General features: G+C 41.8%; 3 protein-coding genes across 5 annotated transcripts in view; 1 reads left to right on the forward strand and 2 right to left on the reverse strand.

Moving 5' to 3' along the window:
• The window catches only part of Tango4 (transport and golgi organization 4), a 4095-nt gene extending 2303 nt beyond the window's left edge, over window positions 1-1792 (forward strand). Inside the window, exons 7-10 of the mRNA XM_018030174.2 lie at window positions 501-619; window positions 695-874; window positions 1142-1295; window positions 1468-1792. Of these exons, the coding sequence (XP_017885663.1) occupies window positions 501-619; window positions 695-874; window positions 1142-1295; window positions 1468-1527 (513 nt within the window). The 3' untranslated portion in view covers window positions 1528-1792. The remainder of the gene's footprint in view (window positions 1-500; window positions 620-694; window positions 875-1141; window positions 1296-1467) is intronic.
• Window positions 1543-3140, reverse strand: TBCB (tubulin-binding cofactor B). The gene is made up of 6 exons (XM_018030183.2): window positions 2628-3140; window positions 2411-2554; window positions 2242-2326; window positions 1979-2170; window positions 1793-1865; window positions 1543-1699 (listed from the first exon to the last, which is right to left on the reverse strand). The coding sequence occupies exons 1-6, from the start codon at window positions 2745-2747 to the stop codon at window positions 1582-1584; spliced, it is 732 nt and encodes a 243-aa protein (XP_017885672.1). The 5' UTR covers window positions 2748-3140; the 3' UTR covers window positions 1543-1581.
• A 2407-nt stretch (window positions 3141-5547) lies between these two features.
• Gbs-76A (Glycogen binding subunit 76A) overlaps window positions 5548-12431 on the reverse strand; it is a 15049-nt gene continuing 8165 nt past the window's right edge. For 2 of the 3 annotated variants that reach the window (XM_018030173.2, XM_018030172.2), the window contains one exon: window positions 5548-8135. In XM_018030173.2, coding sequence (XP_017885662.1) covers window positions 6222-8042 — 1821 coding nt within the window. In that variant the 5' untranslated portion in view covers window positions 8043-8135 and the 3' untranslated portion in view covers window positions 5548-6221. Of the gene's footprint in view, window positions 8136-11225; window positions 11945-12431 lie in introns of those variants that run through there. The other variant, XM_018030171.2, reaches the window with a different exon arrangement.

Here is a 12431-nt window from a genome sequence, read left to right on the forward strand (position 1 = left end):
TACAACTTAAAAGTTACAAGTAAGATTTAAATTTTAATTAATTATTATCCGCAAACAAGTTAATATATTAATATAAAGTGATTAGTAGTATAAGTTCGTATGATAAATTCTGAAGCACGGATCTACGCATAAACCAACATCACACTCTTTACACTCGTATCGTGAGTCGGATCTTTTGTCATTCTTACTCGTACCCACAAAACATGTTATGCGCGCCGCTTATAAGCGGCGCTCGTACCCACAGGTCATACTCTGCGCGCCGCTTATAAGCGGCGCTCGAAGCGAAAGGGTTAATTGAAATTTATTAAGTGTGCAAATCAAATTTGCCAAATTTTATATGGATGAAAATTGATGAAAAAATTCGAAGATCGATATGATCACGTGAGAATCGTTCTAACTCGATCCATCGACCATTCGTTTAAATAAAAATTTCTAAAATCTGTAAATCTCGAAGATGCATCCGTCTCACGCAGCTCTATCATATTTTTATTCGAATCCAGATTGTCACCGGTAGCCACGACTGCACGATAAGATTGTGGGATCTTGCAGCGGGAAAATCGAGAGCGACGCTCACTAATCACAAGAAGAGCGTCCGAGCCGTCTGTTTCCACCCCTCCTTGTAATTACCATCAACGATATCACACGTCAGTCATTGCCCCGTTCACACTTTCAATTGCACTTTTCGAATCAACAGGTACATGTTCGCCTCGGCTTCGCCGGACAATATAAAGCAGTGGAAGTGCCCCGAAGGGAAATTCATACAGAATTTATCAGGACACAACGCCATCGTCAACTGTTTAGCAGTGAATCCCGACGGAGTGTTAGTCTCCGGGGCTGACAACGGAACGATGCACCTCTGGGACTGGAGAACCGGGTAAAACACATATTTATCAACCTTGCAAGAGAACAGAGCTCGATTTACACGTTGTCGTCTTCCCTTTCCCAACACCAACCTTTCGAATCTCCTCGCGTTCGATGAGTACCGACGCCTCTATCCGAACAGCTTCCCGATATCCTGCGCTCTTAAGCGGTGGTATGAATACCGTGCCGTTTCGGCGCCGCCGGCCAGTGGGAAACGCACTTTAAATGTTGATTATCTCCGATGGACTTTATACAATAATTAACATTCGTTTTTAAACAGATATAATTTCCAACGATTGCAAGCGCCAGTTCAGCCGGGCTCGATGGACAGCGAAGCTGGTGTATTCAGTATAACGTTCGATATGTCTGGTACCAGGATGATCACCACAGAAGCGGATAAGACTATTAAAGTTTATAAAGAAGACGAGACAGCCGTAAGTAATTCAATTTTTAAGTGAAACTAGTCGGCATTACTGGTTTCTAATGGAGAAACGCATGTATGAAGCCGGTATTTCTATTTAGTTAATAACGTTTCTCTCTCTCTCTCTCTCTCTCTCTCTCTCACTCACTCTGGTGTTAATAAAAGATCGTCGATTTGTTTCGCAGACCGAGGAGACGCATCCAGTGAACTGGAGGCCGGATATAATAAAGAGGAGGAAGTATTAATCAACGCGCGATCAATTCGATAAACAAAGACGATTTTATTTTCATTCTCAATTATTAAAGCTCTTCGTCCAAGTCGAATTCCTCCTCCGGGAAATCTCCGACTTTGATGTACGCCGGCTTGATGAATCCACCGTACTTCGGGGGGCACTCGAAGTACTTCTTACCGTTTACTCTAGAATTTTATGGATTTGTAAGATACATATAAGTCTGGTATAATACACATAAATTTGGTATAATATAATAAAAGAGAAATATGATTTCTTACGTTCCGTTGTTCTTCCCAAGAGGTTCGTCGTATTTCACGCCGATCCAATAGCCGTCCTTGAAATCCGTCTTACCTGAGATAAATAAATTCCATTATTACGGTTAAATTTATCAACTGTACGAATTTTTTTTTATTGATTTCGATCTGCTGGAACCGGAGAAATGGAATGTAGATGCTCATACCGACCTACGTACATCACCGTGGCCCTTCGTTTGGGTTGGTTAGGCACAAACACTTCGCAGCGATCACCGATCTTGCATCTGTTTGCCGCTTCCTCTTCGGCGGTTTCTTCTTGCCTTTTCTCCTCTTGCCTACGCTTCGCCTCTTCCTCGTTGTATTTGCCAAGCTTGTTCTTTGCCAGAAATGCCTTTACAGTATCTAAAATCGACACAATCATTATATGAACACTTTCGAAGGTTTGTTGAGAGATTCTTTTCACTAGCTTTCACCTGTTCTCTTGGCATATTCTTCTTCGGTGATCTCGAATTTCTCCACATTGCCCAGGTTCTCATTGGTGTAGAAACTGTCAATCACCTACAAAATATTGTTGACCGAAACAAATATCATGTGGTTCTCCAAGATGAACTGTCAATTACTCATATGTATCAAATTGTTTACATGAATTCTGGTTCCATCGTCGATGGGATAGGACCCTAGCAGTCGCTGGTTGTCATCCAGGGTGCAGATCAGCTTGTCGTTCTTGTCGTAAGCTTCAACTCTCATCGTCTGGGAATTACCACCGGTGACCAACTCCAGTTTTCCCTTAGAAGACGTTACGATTATTCGCACATTCATTCGTTTGGTATTTCCTTTGATTCAATGTTTATTGTCTAACCTTGAATTCGTCGACGCTTATGCTTTTCTGAAATCGTCTTTCCACGCAGTAAGAACTTTGATTTGACGTCGTGATCGAAACGTTCACGAAATCCGGTGTTACCACGGTGTAATTACTCATTGTTTCTCGTTAGTTTTATCTTAAATCGTTTTAAAACCGTGACGAACGGCCGGGCCAGGGTAGTAGCACTCAATTCCGTTTGACAAGTCCCGACGTCTGGTAGGAATGGCAGGATCGACTGGATAGACTATGACATTGTTAATTAAATTACTCCTTACTTGTAGGTCCTAGCGAAAAATGTTTCGACAAAAATTGTAGATTCCACTAAGATCTACAAAACAGGTGTTACTCATTTCTTTCGTATCTCCGTTTGTAACGTAGTCATTAAGAAACGGAGAAACGAGAGAGGTGTGTGTTAACTGTAAACTGACAGGTACTATCAGAGAGAAAGAGTTTCTCTCTGGTACTATCACACTTGGTCAAAAAGTCGCGATGGTGAAAGCCGAAACTCATCCGAGAGAAAATTTACTCTCTGGAGCTACAACTTTTATCTGAAATACTTTTCGCTAGAAGGGAAAATAATTTTTTGTGATAAACAATTTTATTATTTCATCAATTACTTGAGTTATTCATTATACTTATAGGCGCCAGCGGAAAATCTTTTAACCCTTTCACGGCGAACAGCGTCTTTAGGCGCTCAACTATAACGATATCTCTCTGAGCGAAAAGCTCCTATAAACGCTCAGACAGAGTTGCTCTGCTCGCTCCGAATGAACAGCGCCTTTTGGCGCCGTTCATTTATTATCAGTAACTGCCCAATAATGTCCATTAAGTCGTTTGTTTTCGACGCGTTAGCAGCACACGCTTCTTGTGCAGAGATTTTTTTACATAATGAAATATAATTATCCATAAATTTTGCCCCGATCGTGGATAGATGGACGACGAATATGAGCTGCGATGGTATGGAACTGTCATCGGATTCTGACCTTTCTGAAATTTTTGGAGAAATTGAATACAAAGGTAAAAATCAAAGTACATACTACAAGAAACGCCTACTGTCAAGTAGCTCGGAATCTAATTCTGAAATCATTGAAGAATTACCAGACATCGATCCGCGGTAATTTCTTTGGAGCGCACAAAATTTGGCTCCAAAAGTTCTTGATTTTGATGAAAATTGACCAAGAATTAAAGCAAATATTGACGATAAATCGTAAATATTAGAAATCTTTCAACTTTTCTTTTCCGAAAATATGGTTGAACATAATGTAAGAGAAAGCAATAATTATTATACCACGAAAACTGTACGCAGTAGGTATTCACGATTGATGGCATGGAAAAATACAATAATGACCGAAACGTATCGATTTTTTGCTCTTTTGATGTTAATGTCAAGAGTAAAGAAAGTGTCAATAGAGGAGTATTGGTCAACCGACGAATTATTACGAACGAAAAGTTTTCCAAGAATAATGACAAAATACAGATATAAATTTCTATTATAAATGCTGCACTTTCACGGCAACAATGAGACAACAAATCAAGATGTGCTAATAAAAATTCGGAGCATCATCGCCAGACTGCGAAATTCTGTTTCACGAGCATTTTACCCGTATAAGTATTTATGTATCGACGAAAGTTTGCTGCTTTTCAAAGGACGATGTTTCTCCAAGCAGTTTATACCTTCAAAACGAAGTAGATTTGAAATGAAGTCGTATGTTATCTATGACTGTTATACTGGATATATCCAAGATTTTATTGTCTATTGTGGAGCGCGCACGGATATAACTATCAATAATCATTTAGCAGAAATTGGCAAATCAAGAAATATTGTCATGATATTGATGGAACCATATTTAAATAAAGGTCATGTTTTGGTCACCGATAACTGGTACTTGAGCCCGGCATTATTTTCGCTCGTACATCATAATAGGACAAATGCATTTGGAACCGTAAGAAAATCCAGACGTGGAATGCGTAATGTATCTAATAAATTATGCAAAGGCGAAATTGCATTTCAGTCTACGGTTAAACTGTTAGGACTACAATGGATGGACAAAAGAGAAATGCTAATGTTATCAAGTATAGCAGAAAAGCTACCATTCTGCTGAGTATACAGGAACAAAACGAAATGATGTTAAAACGGGAACACCAATACTAAAACCAAGTGTCATAGTAGACTATAATCGTGTTATGGGAGCAGTCGATAAATCATTAATACTGTTCGTAAATTCTAAAATGGTACAGGAAATCCTTTTTCCACATGCTGGACCTTTCGATTTACAATGCTTACATACTCTACGAAATTACGTCCAAAAAGAATATAACGTTTGCGAAATTTCATTTACGTCCCATTCGAGAAATTCTATTAAAATATCCAAATGAAAATATATGTAGCAATAATAAGCCTGGAGGCCAAACTGCATCCAAAGATAATATCTTACGACTGGAAAGCGGCAGAATGGTCGGAGAAAATGTGTACGAAACCAAAGCACGAATTAGAATAAAAATTCGAATAGAAAGACTGTAACGTTGGATTATGTACTGAACCCTGCTTTAAATTATATCATATAAAGGAAAGTTCTTAAAAATTGTGAAAAATGGTTAAAGATTATCTACGATTATTAAAGATTGTTAAAGATTACTAAAATTATTATTTTTATTAATATTATTGTTCGATCGGCATGCCGGCCAGCCGCCTCAAGGAAATGGCCAGCAAAATCGGCTCCGCATACCGTGTTAGGAACGACTCGCGTATCGTGTTGTACGCGCGGTTGATCTTTCACTGTTACGCCGACGCTGACGCCGACTACCCAGAGCGCAATTCATTTCTGTGCGCTCCGCCACGAATGGGTAAAATTCGCAAGCAGTTAGATGCATTGCGGAGGAAGGATAGAGGCGAAGGTTGCAAAAAAATATCTGTATGTATAAACCTGCACACTTTTATTGCTACCTGAACGAACGATTAGCGAAACGTCGAATGACATTAAAAAAAGAAGAAAAATAAAATGAGAGAGAGAGAGAGAGAGAGAGAGAGAGAGAGAGAGAGAGCGAGGCACTATGACGATCGCGTGGTTAACAATTCCGTTGATTTATTATTAAAAAAAAGAAAGAACTTACATAGCTAAGAGAATAGAAGGTTTGACCGTTATCGAACGAGGCATGTTTCTATTTACAACCGAGTCAGTTTATAAAATTTAGTACACCTCGAATCTTACACGTTGTTAAAAAATATTTTTATACACACGTGCGCACGCGTGTGTACATATATAGTATTTATTGATCATTTGATGGTACGTTCCAAAGGAAGAAATAACTCGTACGAGAGTCTTGAATATAGGCTGGTCGGACACGTCCGACGTTGTCGCCGACTGCCAGAGGAAGGGGCAACGAGAAATAACCAGAGGTTAACAAACGTGCGATAATACTGTGTCCGAACGAGCAAGTAGATCTATGAACATCCGAAGTAACAGTCGTATAAATAAAATTCAACGAACCAACGATCGCTGCGATTTATGTACAATTCTAGGAACAATAATCGAGGACATCTTACAGACTAATTAAAAAAAATATACGTATATATATATATATAAGGCCTATTTAGTAGAACCATGGTTGCGGGTCGAGGGTGTCCCTCGCGTCGACGATGGGTGCGTAGCCGACGGACGACGACGATGACGCCGGTAGACACTGGAAGCAGTAATTAGCCCCGTCGTTGTTGTCCCAGTACTGTTCCCCCTTGCAGTGGAACCTGACGGCGAACTCTAGCCTCTGGCCCACCGGCAGCGTGTGACAGGACAGGACGAATGAGAATTTATCGGTAAAACCGTCGCAGGAGTTCGCCACGTAGCTGGCCCGCAGGTCGCTGAAGTTTGCCCAACAGTTAAGGGTGTATCTGATGTGAACGGACTTGTGGAAATCGAGGTTTACGACGCGGACGGTGCCGTGGACCGAGAGGGCGACCGGGTCTTGAACGAGGACGTTCTCCAAGCAGACCTTGCGTCGTTTCACCAGGTCCAAGAAGTTTAGCGAGCCTCCGGGCTGCTCGAAGAGCGGTACCAGCGACCGGTCGGGTTTCCGAGGTGAAACGGTAACGTATCCTCTTCTGCCGCCCAGTTCCAGGGTAGGGGACGTGAAATTGACGGGGCTCGTGTCTTTACGAAAGATATCGTCGTAGATCAGGTCGCTGTAAGCCGAGTTCGGGACTCGGGGTATCTCGTCCAGGAAAGTTCTTACATCCGCCAGGTCCAAGCCCAGAACGTCAGCGAACCGAACGATCTTCTTTCTACCGGGAGTCCCCGGAGGCGTTTTCCCTGTTTTCAACGAGGAAGACCTTCTGATCTTCGGTACCCTCGACTCTACTTCCTCCTCCTCTTCTTCGATGGCGTCGGTTTCTTGCCGAGGGATTATTCTATGATCTCCTTTCACCGTCGGACTCGTTGCCAGCTTCTTCAGCAACAGACACATTTTATCGTCGGTCGATTCCTCGACTGGTTCCAAGTTAACAACTGCTGCTGCTTCTTCCGGTTTTGAGCATTCTTCGTCCAATGGTAGTTCGTCCGATTTATCATTCTGATCCAGACCTTTCGATCCGTCATGCTCGACATTGATCGATTCATCTTTGAGGGTCTCTACTCTGACAACGATCTCCGAATCCGAATGAGACTTGACTATCTGTGGAACGGTCGGTTCTTCTTCGAGTGAGACGGTGCTCTCCTCAAAGGTGCTCCAGAGCGATTCGTGGCTAGACGAATCTTCGGTATTCTGTAGATTCCGTAAACAACTAGTCTTATCATCGACTAACCCCCCGTTCGATAGATTTGATGAAGTAATCTCGCTGTCCGTCGCAGGATCGAAGTAACCTTCGGGTTTCTCGGCTACGTCCGATGACAGGTCGAAGAATATATCAGAGGAATCCGAAGGCGGCGACGTACCGGTTAACGGCGACGCGAACGCATATCCCGTGTCCGAATCAATGCTAGTCAATGGTTCTTTCGAGCAGTTAGGCGAGCTACGATGAACGCTACTGCGCGAGAGATTTTCGTGATTGACGAGGAGGTCGGCCATTTCCGCGGCGGTCACCTCCTCCGCCGGCGAGCCGAGGCCGTCCTCGTAATCCAATTCAAAATCGCAAACGTCATCTTCCGAGCTACGCCGGGGCTGCTGTCTCAGTACCTGATTACTGGAATTATTTTTGGCCGATGAATCGGAGGAGTGGAGCCATGTGGTTTCTTTGGGACTGCTCGCCGAGTCGTATGGCGGGTCTTCAGTGCCTAGGGAGGTCAGCCGACGGTGCAAGCGTCTCGCGAATGCTTCCGCTCGGCCTCTACAGATCGTTGGGAAGAGGGAACCGACCAGGCCGCAGGAAGAACGACCACCGGGCGATGGATTAGTGTTGATCGGCGAATCCGTGCTACCCATTTCGTTGAGGGCGCTCGTCGATACCTCCGAAACGACACCGCTGAGAACCACTTGGTCACCGGAGGGAACCCTCTCCGTGATCCTCCTCGCCTCCTGAAAGAGGATCATTTATTACTTTCCTGATAGATCGACTCTTCCTGAAGTGATGCTAGCGATTTTGCATTTGTTATTCGTACTCAGATTTCGGTTTACGATTTTTTATTTTTTTTCTCCAAAACCAGCGCATAGAATTTGATGAAAAAAATTCAGACATCTGAAAAAAATTCAGAAATCTACTACTACATTAGTAGCACATGTGTGAATTTTTCCATCCATTATTTATATTAAAAAAAAATTTGTGGATATCGTAGCAGGTTTTGCCACATCTGGAAGCTCCTCTTCCGACTTTCAGTATGTTTTTTTCTCAGAATCTAACGTACAGAAACTTCTGAAAATGACCAGAAATGTATTACTATAAGAGTAAAATATGTGAGAATATTTTCAACGTGTTTTGAAAACTTTCAAATTTTGACCAAATCTACACGAGTAGAATACGTGCGAATGTTTTGAAATTTTGCATACGTTACTTATATAAAAAAGAAATTGTGAAGTTGTCGAATTCTCAGATATCGACTATTTTTACGGGTAAGTGAATTTCGACGATATATTTAGTTAGGATAGAATCTTTCAAATTGAACGATGTTATTCGACTCGAAGCGAAGGGAAGCCTGAAGACAGTGGCCGAACTTCAATTGTCCCTCGCTCGTTAATATAAATTATCTTTTGTTTTTAAACCGACGCGTAATATTATGACTCGCCCGGCTGAAAGAACGACTCGTTTGCCAAGCATAAATAAATTCAACAGTCTTATATTTAGAACAGCCGATGGAAAATCGACTGGCGAGGTTCCTCCGTCCGATTCTATTGGCCAACGAAATCATGAAAACGATACTGGAATTCGAATTCATTTTAGATGCAATTCTGCAACGCAGTTTGCGAGCTCGACAGCGGTTCTGTTAACGATACAGCTCGAAGGCAAGATCGGCGCGAATACAATTAGCCAGTCACGTAGTTATGTAATCGAAAAAGAAAAAATAAAATAATAACGTTCCAGCTAGACATCCTACTGCGAAGTTAGCGCATCGAATTCTGCGAAGGGGAGAGCCTCGAAAACAGTTCTATTTATAGCAGCCAATTACACCCTGTCAAATATTATCTCAATCTTAAGCTAAATCGACTGTGTACGCACGGGCTCTCCGCGATAATTTACTCGAATATAATTCGCAACCTGCGGCCGTTTCAAAATTCAATTGGAAATGAGAATTGAATATTGAGAGTTTACAAACTTCGTGGCAGAATGCAGTCAAACTGCAATCGTTAATAATGAAATGATTCACTTCGTTCATGGCTCAAATTAAACCTTGACCTCGGTACTTTAAATGAGTTCCTCTAACAAACGACTGATTCCTAACCGGTAAACATTATATTTGAATGCTAATAACGTGAGTAATCGATTTATAATTAGAACGTTTATTGCCCTTCATTATCGATCGTGATTCGACGCGAAAATTGTCGTTATCAATCGTTCAACCTTGACGTGCGTTGAACTCCTCGAGCAACTGGACCGTAGATAAGTTACTAAAATTATCACGTTTCATATTATTGTTTATCAAACTGCATGACGACTCGAAATTCCTATTCCGGTCTATTTTAAGACTGTTTATCGACAGGATTATTTGGCAGGGCTATGTCAACGTTTAATTATAGAAGAGGAGGAGCAATACTAAAAATACTGCTGAAATTTTGTTAATCGGCGGTATTTTTAAAAGGGGATTCCAGTTAATGAAAGATCGTTTCGCCAAGGGTTATCGCACGGTTCGCAGCTTTATCAATTTTAATTAACGAGTTAATTACTGAACATTCAAATGGAACCAGTTTTCAAGTAAACTCGAATATCTTTACGAGGAAAAAGGTGCATGAAAAATATTGTTCAATCTTCGATCGTTGATAACTCTGTTAATAATGAACCGATACACTTTGTTAACATCTCAAATTAAAGCTTGAACTCTTTCATTTATTTCATGTTGTGTGAAAGTTTTCTCTGCATCAACTGTAAAACGATAAAATCGTCCCAATAGTGAAACCCGTTCATTTCTATCGAGAGAAGATCGATCGGAAGAATTATTTAACTTCGGTCGTTCATAACTTCGTTAACACGTTAAACGCTACGTCGATCCCTGGGGATCGACAGTGAACTTTCCGTTCAGGCGGCATAGGTTCTTTCGGATTGACAGTGAACTTCTCATTCAGGTGACGTATCGGCAGGTCCTGGGAAGTGACAGTGAATTTTCCATTTTCCGGCTGCAGGAACTGACAATATAAAATAAAGAAATAAATAATTTAGTTTTAATAAATTTACTAAAACGTTTTAAGCAAAGATATAGTTTGACTTTACATGTATTACAGAAGGTGACGACCTTTTTGATCAAATTTCTGGCTGGGTTTGCTGCGCATAGTTCAACCGAAAAGCGAAATAAAATCGTCACTGCAATATATGTTTTATACTATGTAATTAATTGTCATCAATTGTCAAGTGGCCGAAACCTGCGGCGCTGCCTGAACGGAAAGATCAGCAAAACTGGTTGCGCCCTTAATGTGTTAATAATTCACCAATCCACTTCGTTTGCATCTCAAATTGAAGCTTGAAGCCTCTACTTCAAGCGAGTCCCTCTACGAAATCTTACTAATTTCAATTGAACCTTGGCGACAAAGAACATCGCTGAACGATAGTTCGTGACTTCATGAATTGTTTGAAACTGCTCTCAAACCAGGAACATCGAATCATCGAACCGAATTGCAACAGGCTATTGTTTTTCCCCATCAAATTATTAATAGGCAATCGGCGTGACCCGACGTGATAACCCTTCGCCGTTAATCGCTCGAGGGCGAGGGGCCACATGCGAGTAATCGCCTTCGCAATTAATTAATTACAGAGGGACAGGTGTCCGCGGTGTCTAATCGAAAACGGAAAATTTCTCTATTACAGATAACACATTCCTAAATGATACCAATCAAAATAAATCATCTTTAACGAGAAATATTCCCAGAATTCGGCAGCTTATATCGAATCCCTCTGATAAACCGATGCTGGTGGTTGAGAATTGAAAGTGTTTTTCAATCGGTCTCGAGATATAAAGCTTGTACCGTGCGGCCGTTGACGGGCTGGGTGGCGGGCGTCTTCGATTGGAAATTGACCGGCGAGGTCTCTTCCGTCCGCATCATAATCATCGTGATCGAAGTTTAAATTTCTTCTCGTCGCCCACTAACAACCGCATCACCTCCGCGCCGCTAATTCCCATCCCATCGCTCCAATTTCATTTAAATTGTCCAAACGCCCGATTGCGATCCGACCACCGGGTATCTACCGTCAACGTGAAATCGTTTTCATTTCCTAGCGGGAGCAACCCTCCCGAGCGACGAGCTCCGCTCCAAACGGGCTTCTTCATTTCCCTTCATTTTTCTTTGAAGACACTTATTCACTCCGACAAACGAGATCCTCATACGAATTTAAATCGGTTAATCATCGGTTTCCAATTCGTCCCGCGAGTAAGTTTCGCACTTTCACAAGCAACCCGGCTACGACTTGGCAACCGGTTACGAATTCCACTGGCAGCCTCTCTCTTCCTCTTTTCCTCTCTATCTGTCTCTGTATCAACAATAATCGTACGGTATCGCGTACGTTTGAACAAACGTTGTTGACCTGGCCTCTTCGTTGAAACAAGACACGGTCACCAATGAGTCTCGACGAATGTAATAATAACGACGAATAATTCGTCGAGGGAATTGAAAAATGAAAGAGGAAGAAACCGGCGAGTTGCGGCCGGCCGGCAGACACTGAGTTTTCTTACTGCACCGAGGAGCAGCCGCTGCTAGGGCACACGGCCCCACCACGCGACAGGCGACGACCGCTGATAAAACTCCGTGCACGTATGCACGCGCGTATCTCTGTACTTGCTTCGATCATAATTCATCGATTTCCACCTCTTAGGAATTGGTTTAACGAAACATGAGGGACTCAGTTAAAGTAGAACCTGCGAAGTTCAATTCAAACTGCGAACCTAGGAAATCGATTCATTATTAACGAAGTTATGAACCATCGAAGTTCAAAAATATTTTTCATAGTAACACAATTTTCGTAATCAGGCAAGGTTTGACTCGAGGTCGACTTTCTTCCCTTAGAAGCCGATTTAGTTAAAATCAGAAAGACACGTGATACAAAGTAGAAAGTTGAAGCTTTAAGGATGTATTGACTATACAGTTAATCCCAAAAGTTTATGTACCTTAGAAAAACGGATTCCTATAATTAAAAAGAAATCAGACGTCGGAAGAATAATGCTAACAATAAATAGC

This window comes from Ceratina calcarata, unplaced genomic scaffold (assembly GCF_001652005.2).
Source record: "Ceratina calcarata isolate Rehan_Ccalc_2016 unplaced genomic scaffold, ASM165200v1 scaffold517.2, whole genome shotgun sequence".
NCBI classification, from domain to species: domain Eukaryota; kingdom Metazoa; phylum Arthropoda; class Insecta; order Hymenoptera; family Apidae; genus Ceratina; species Ceratina calcarata.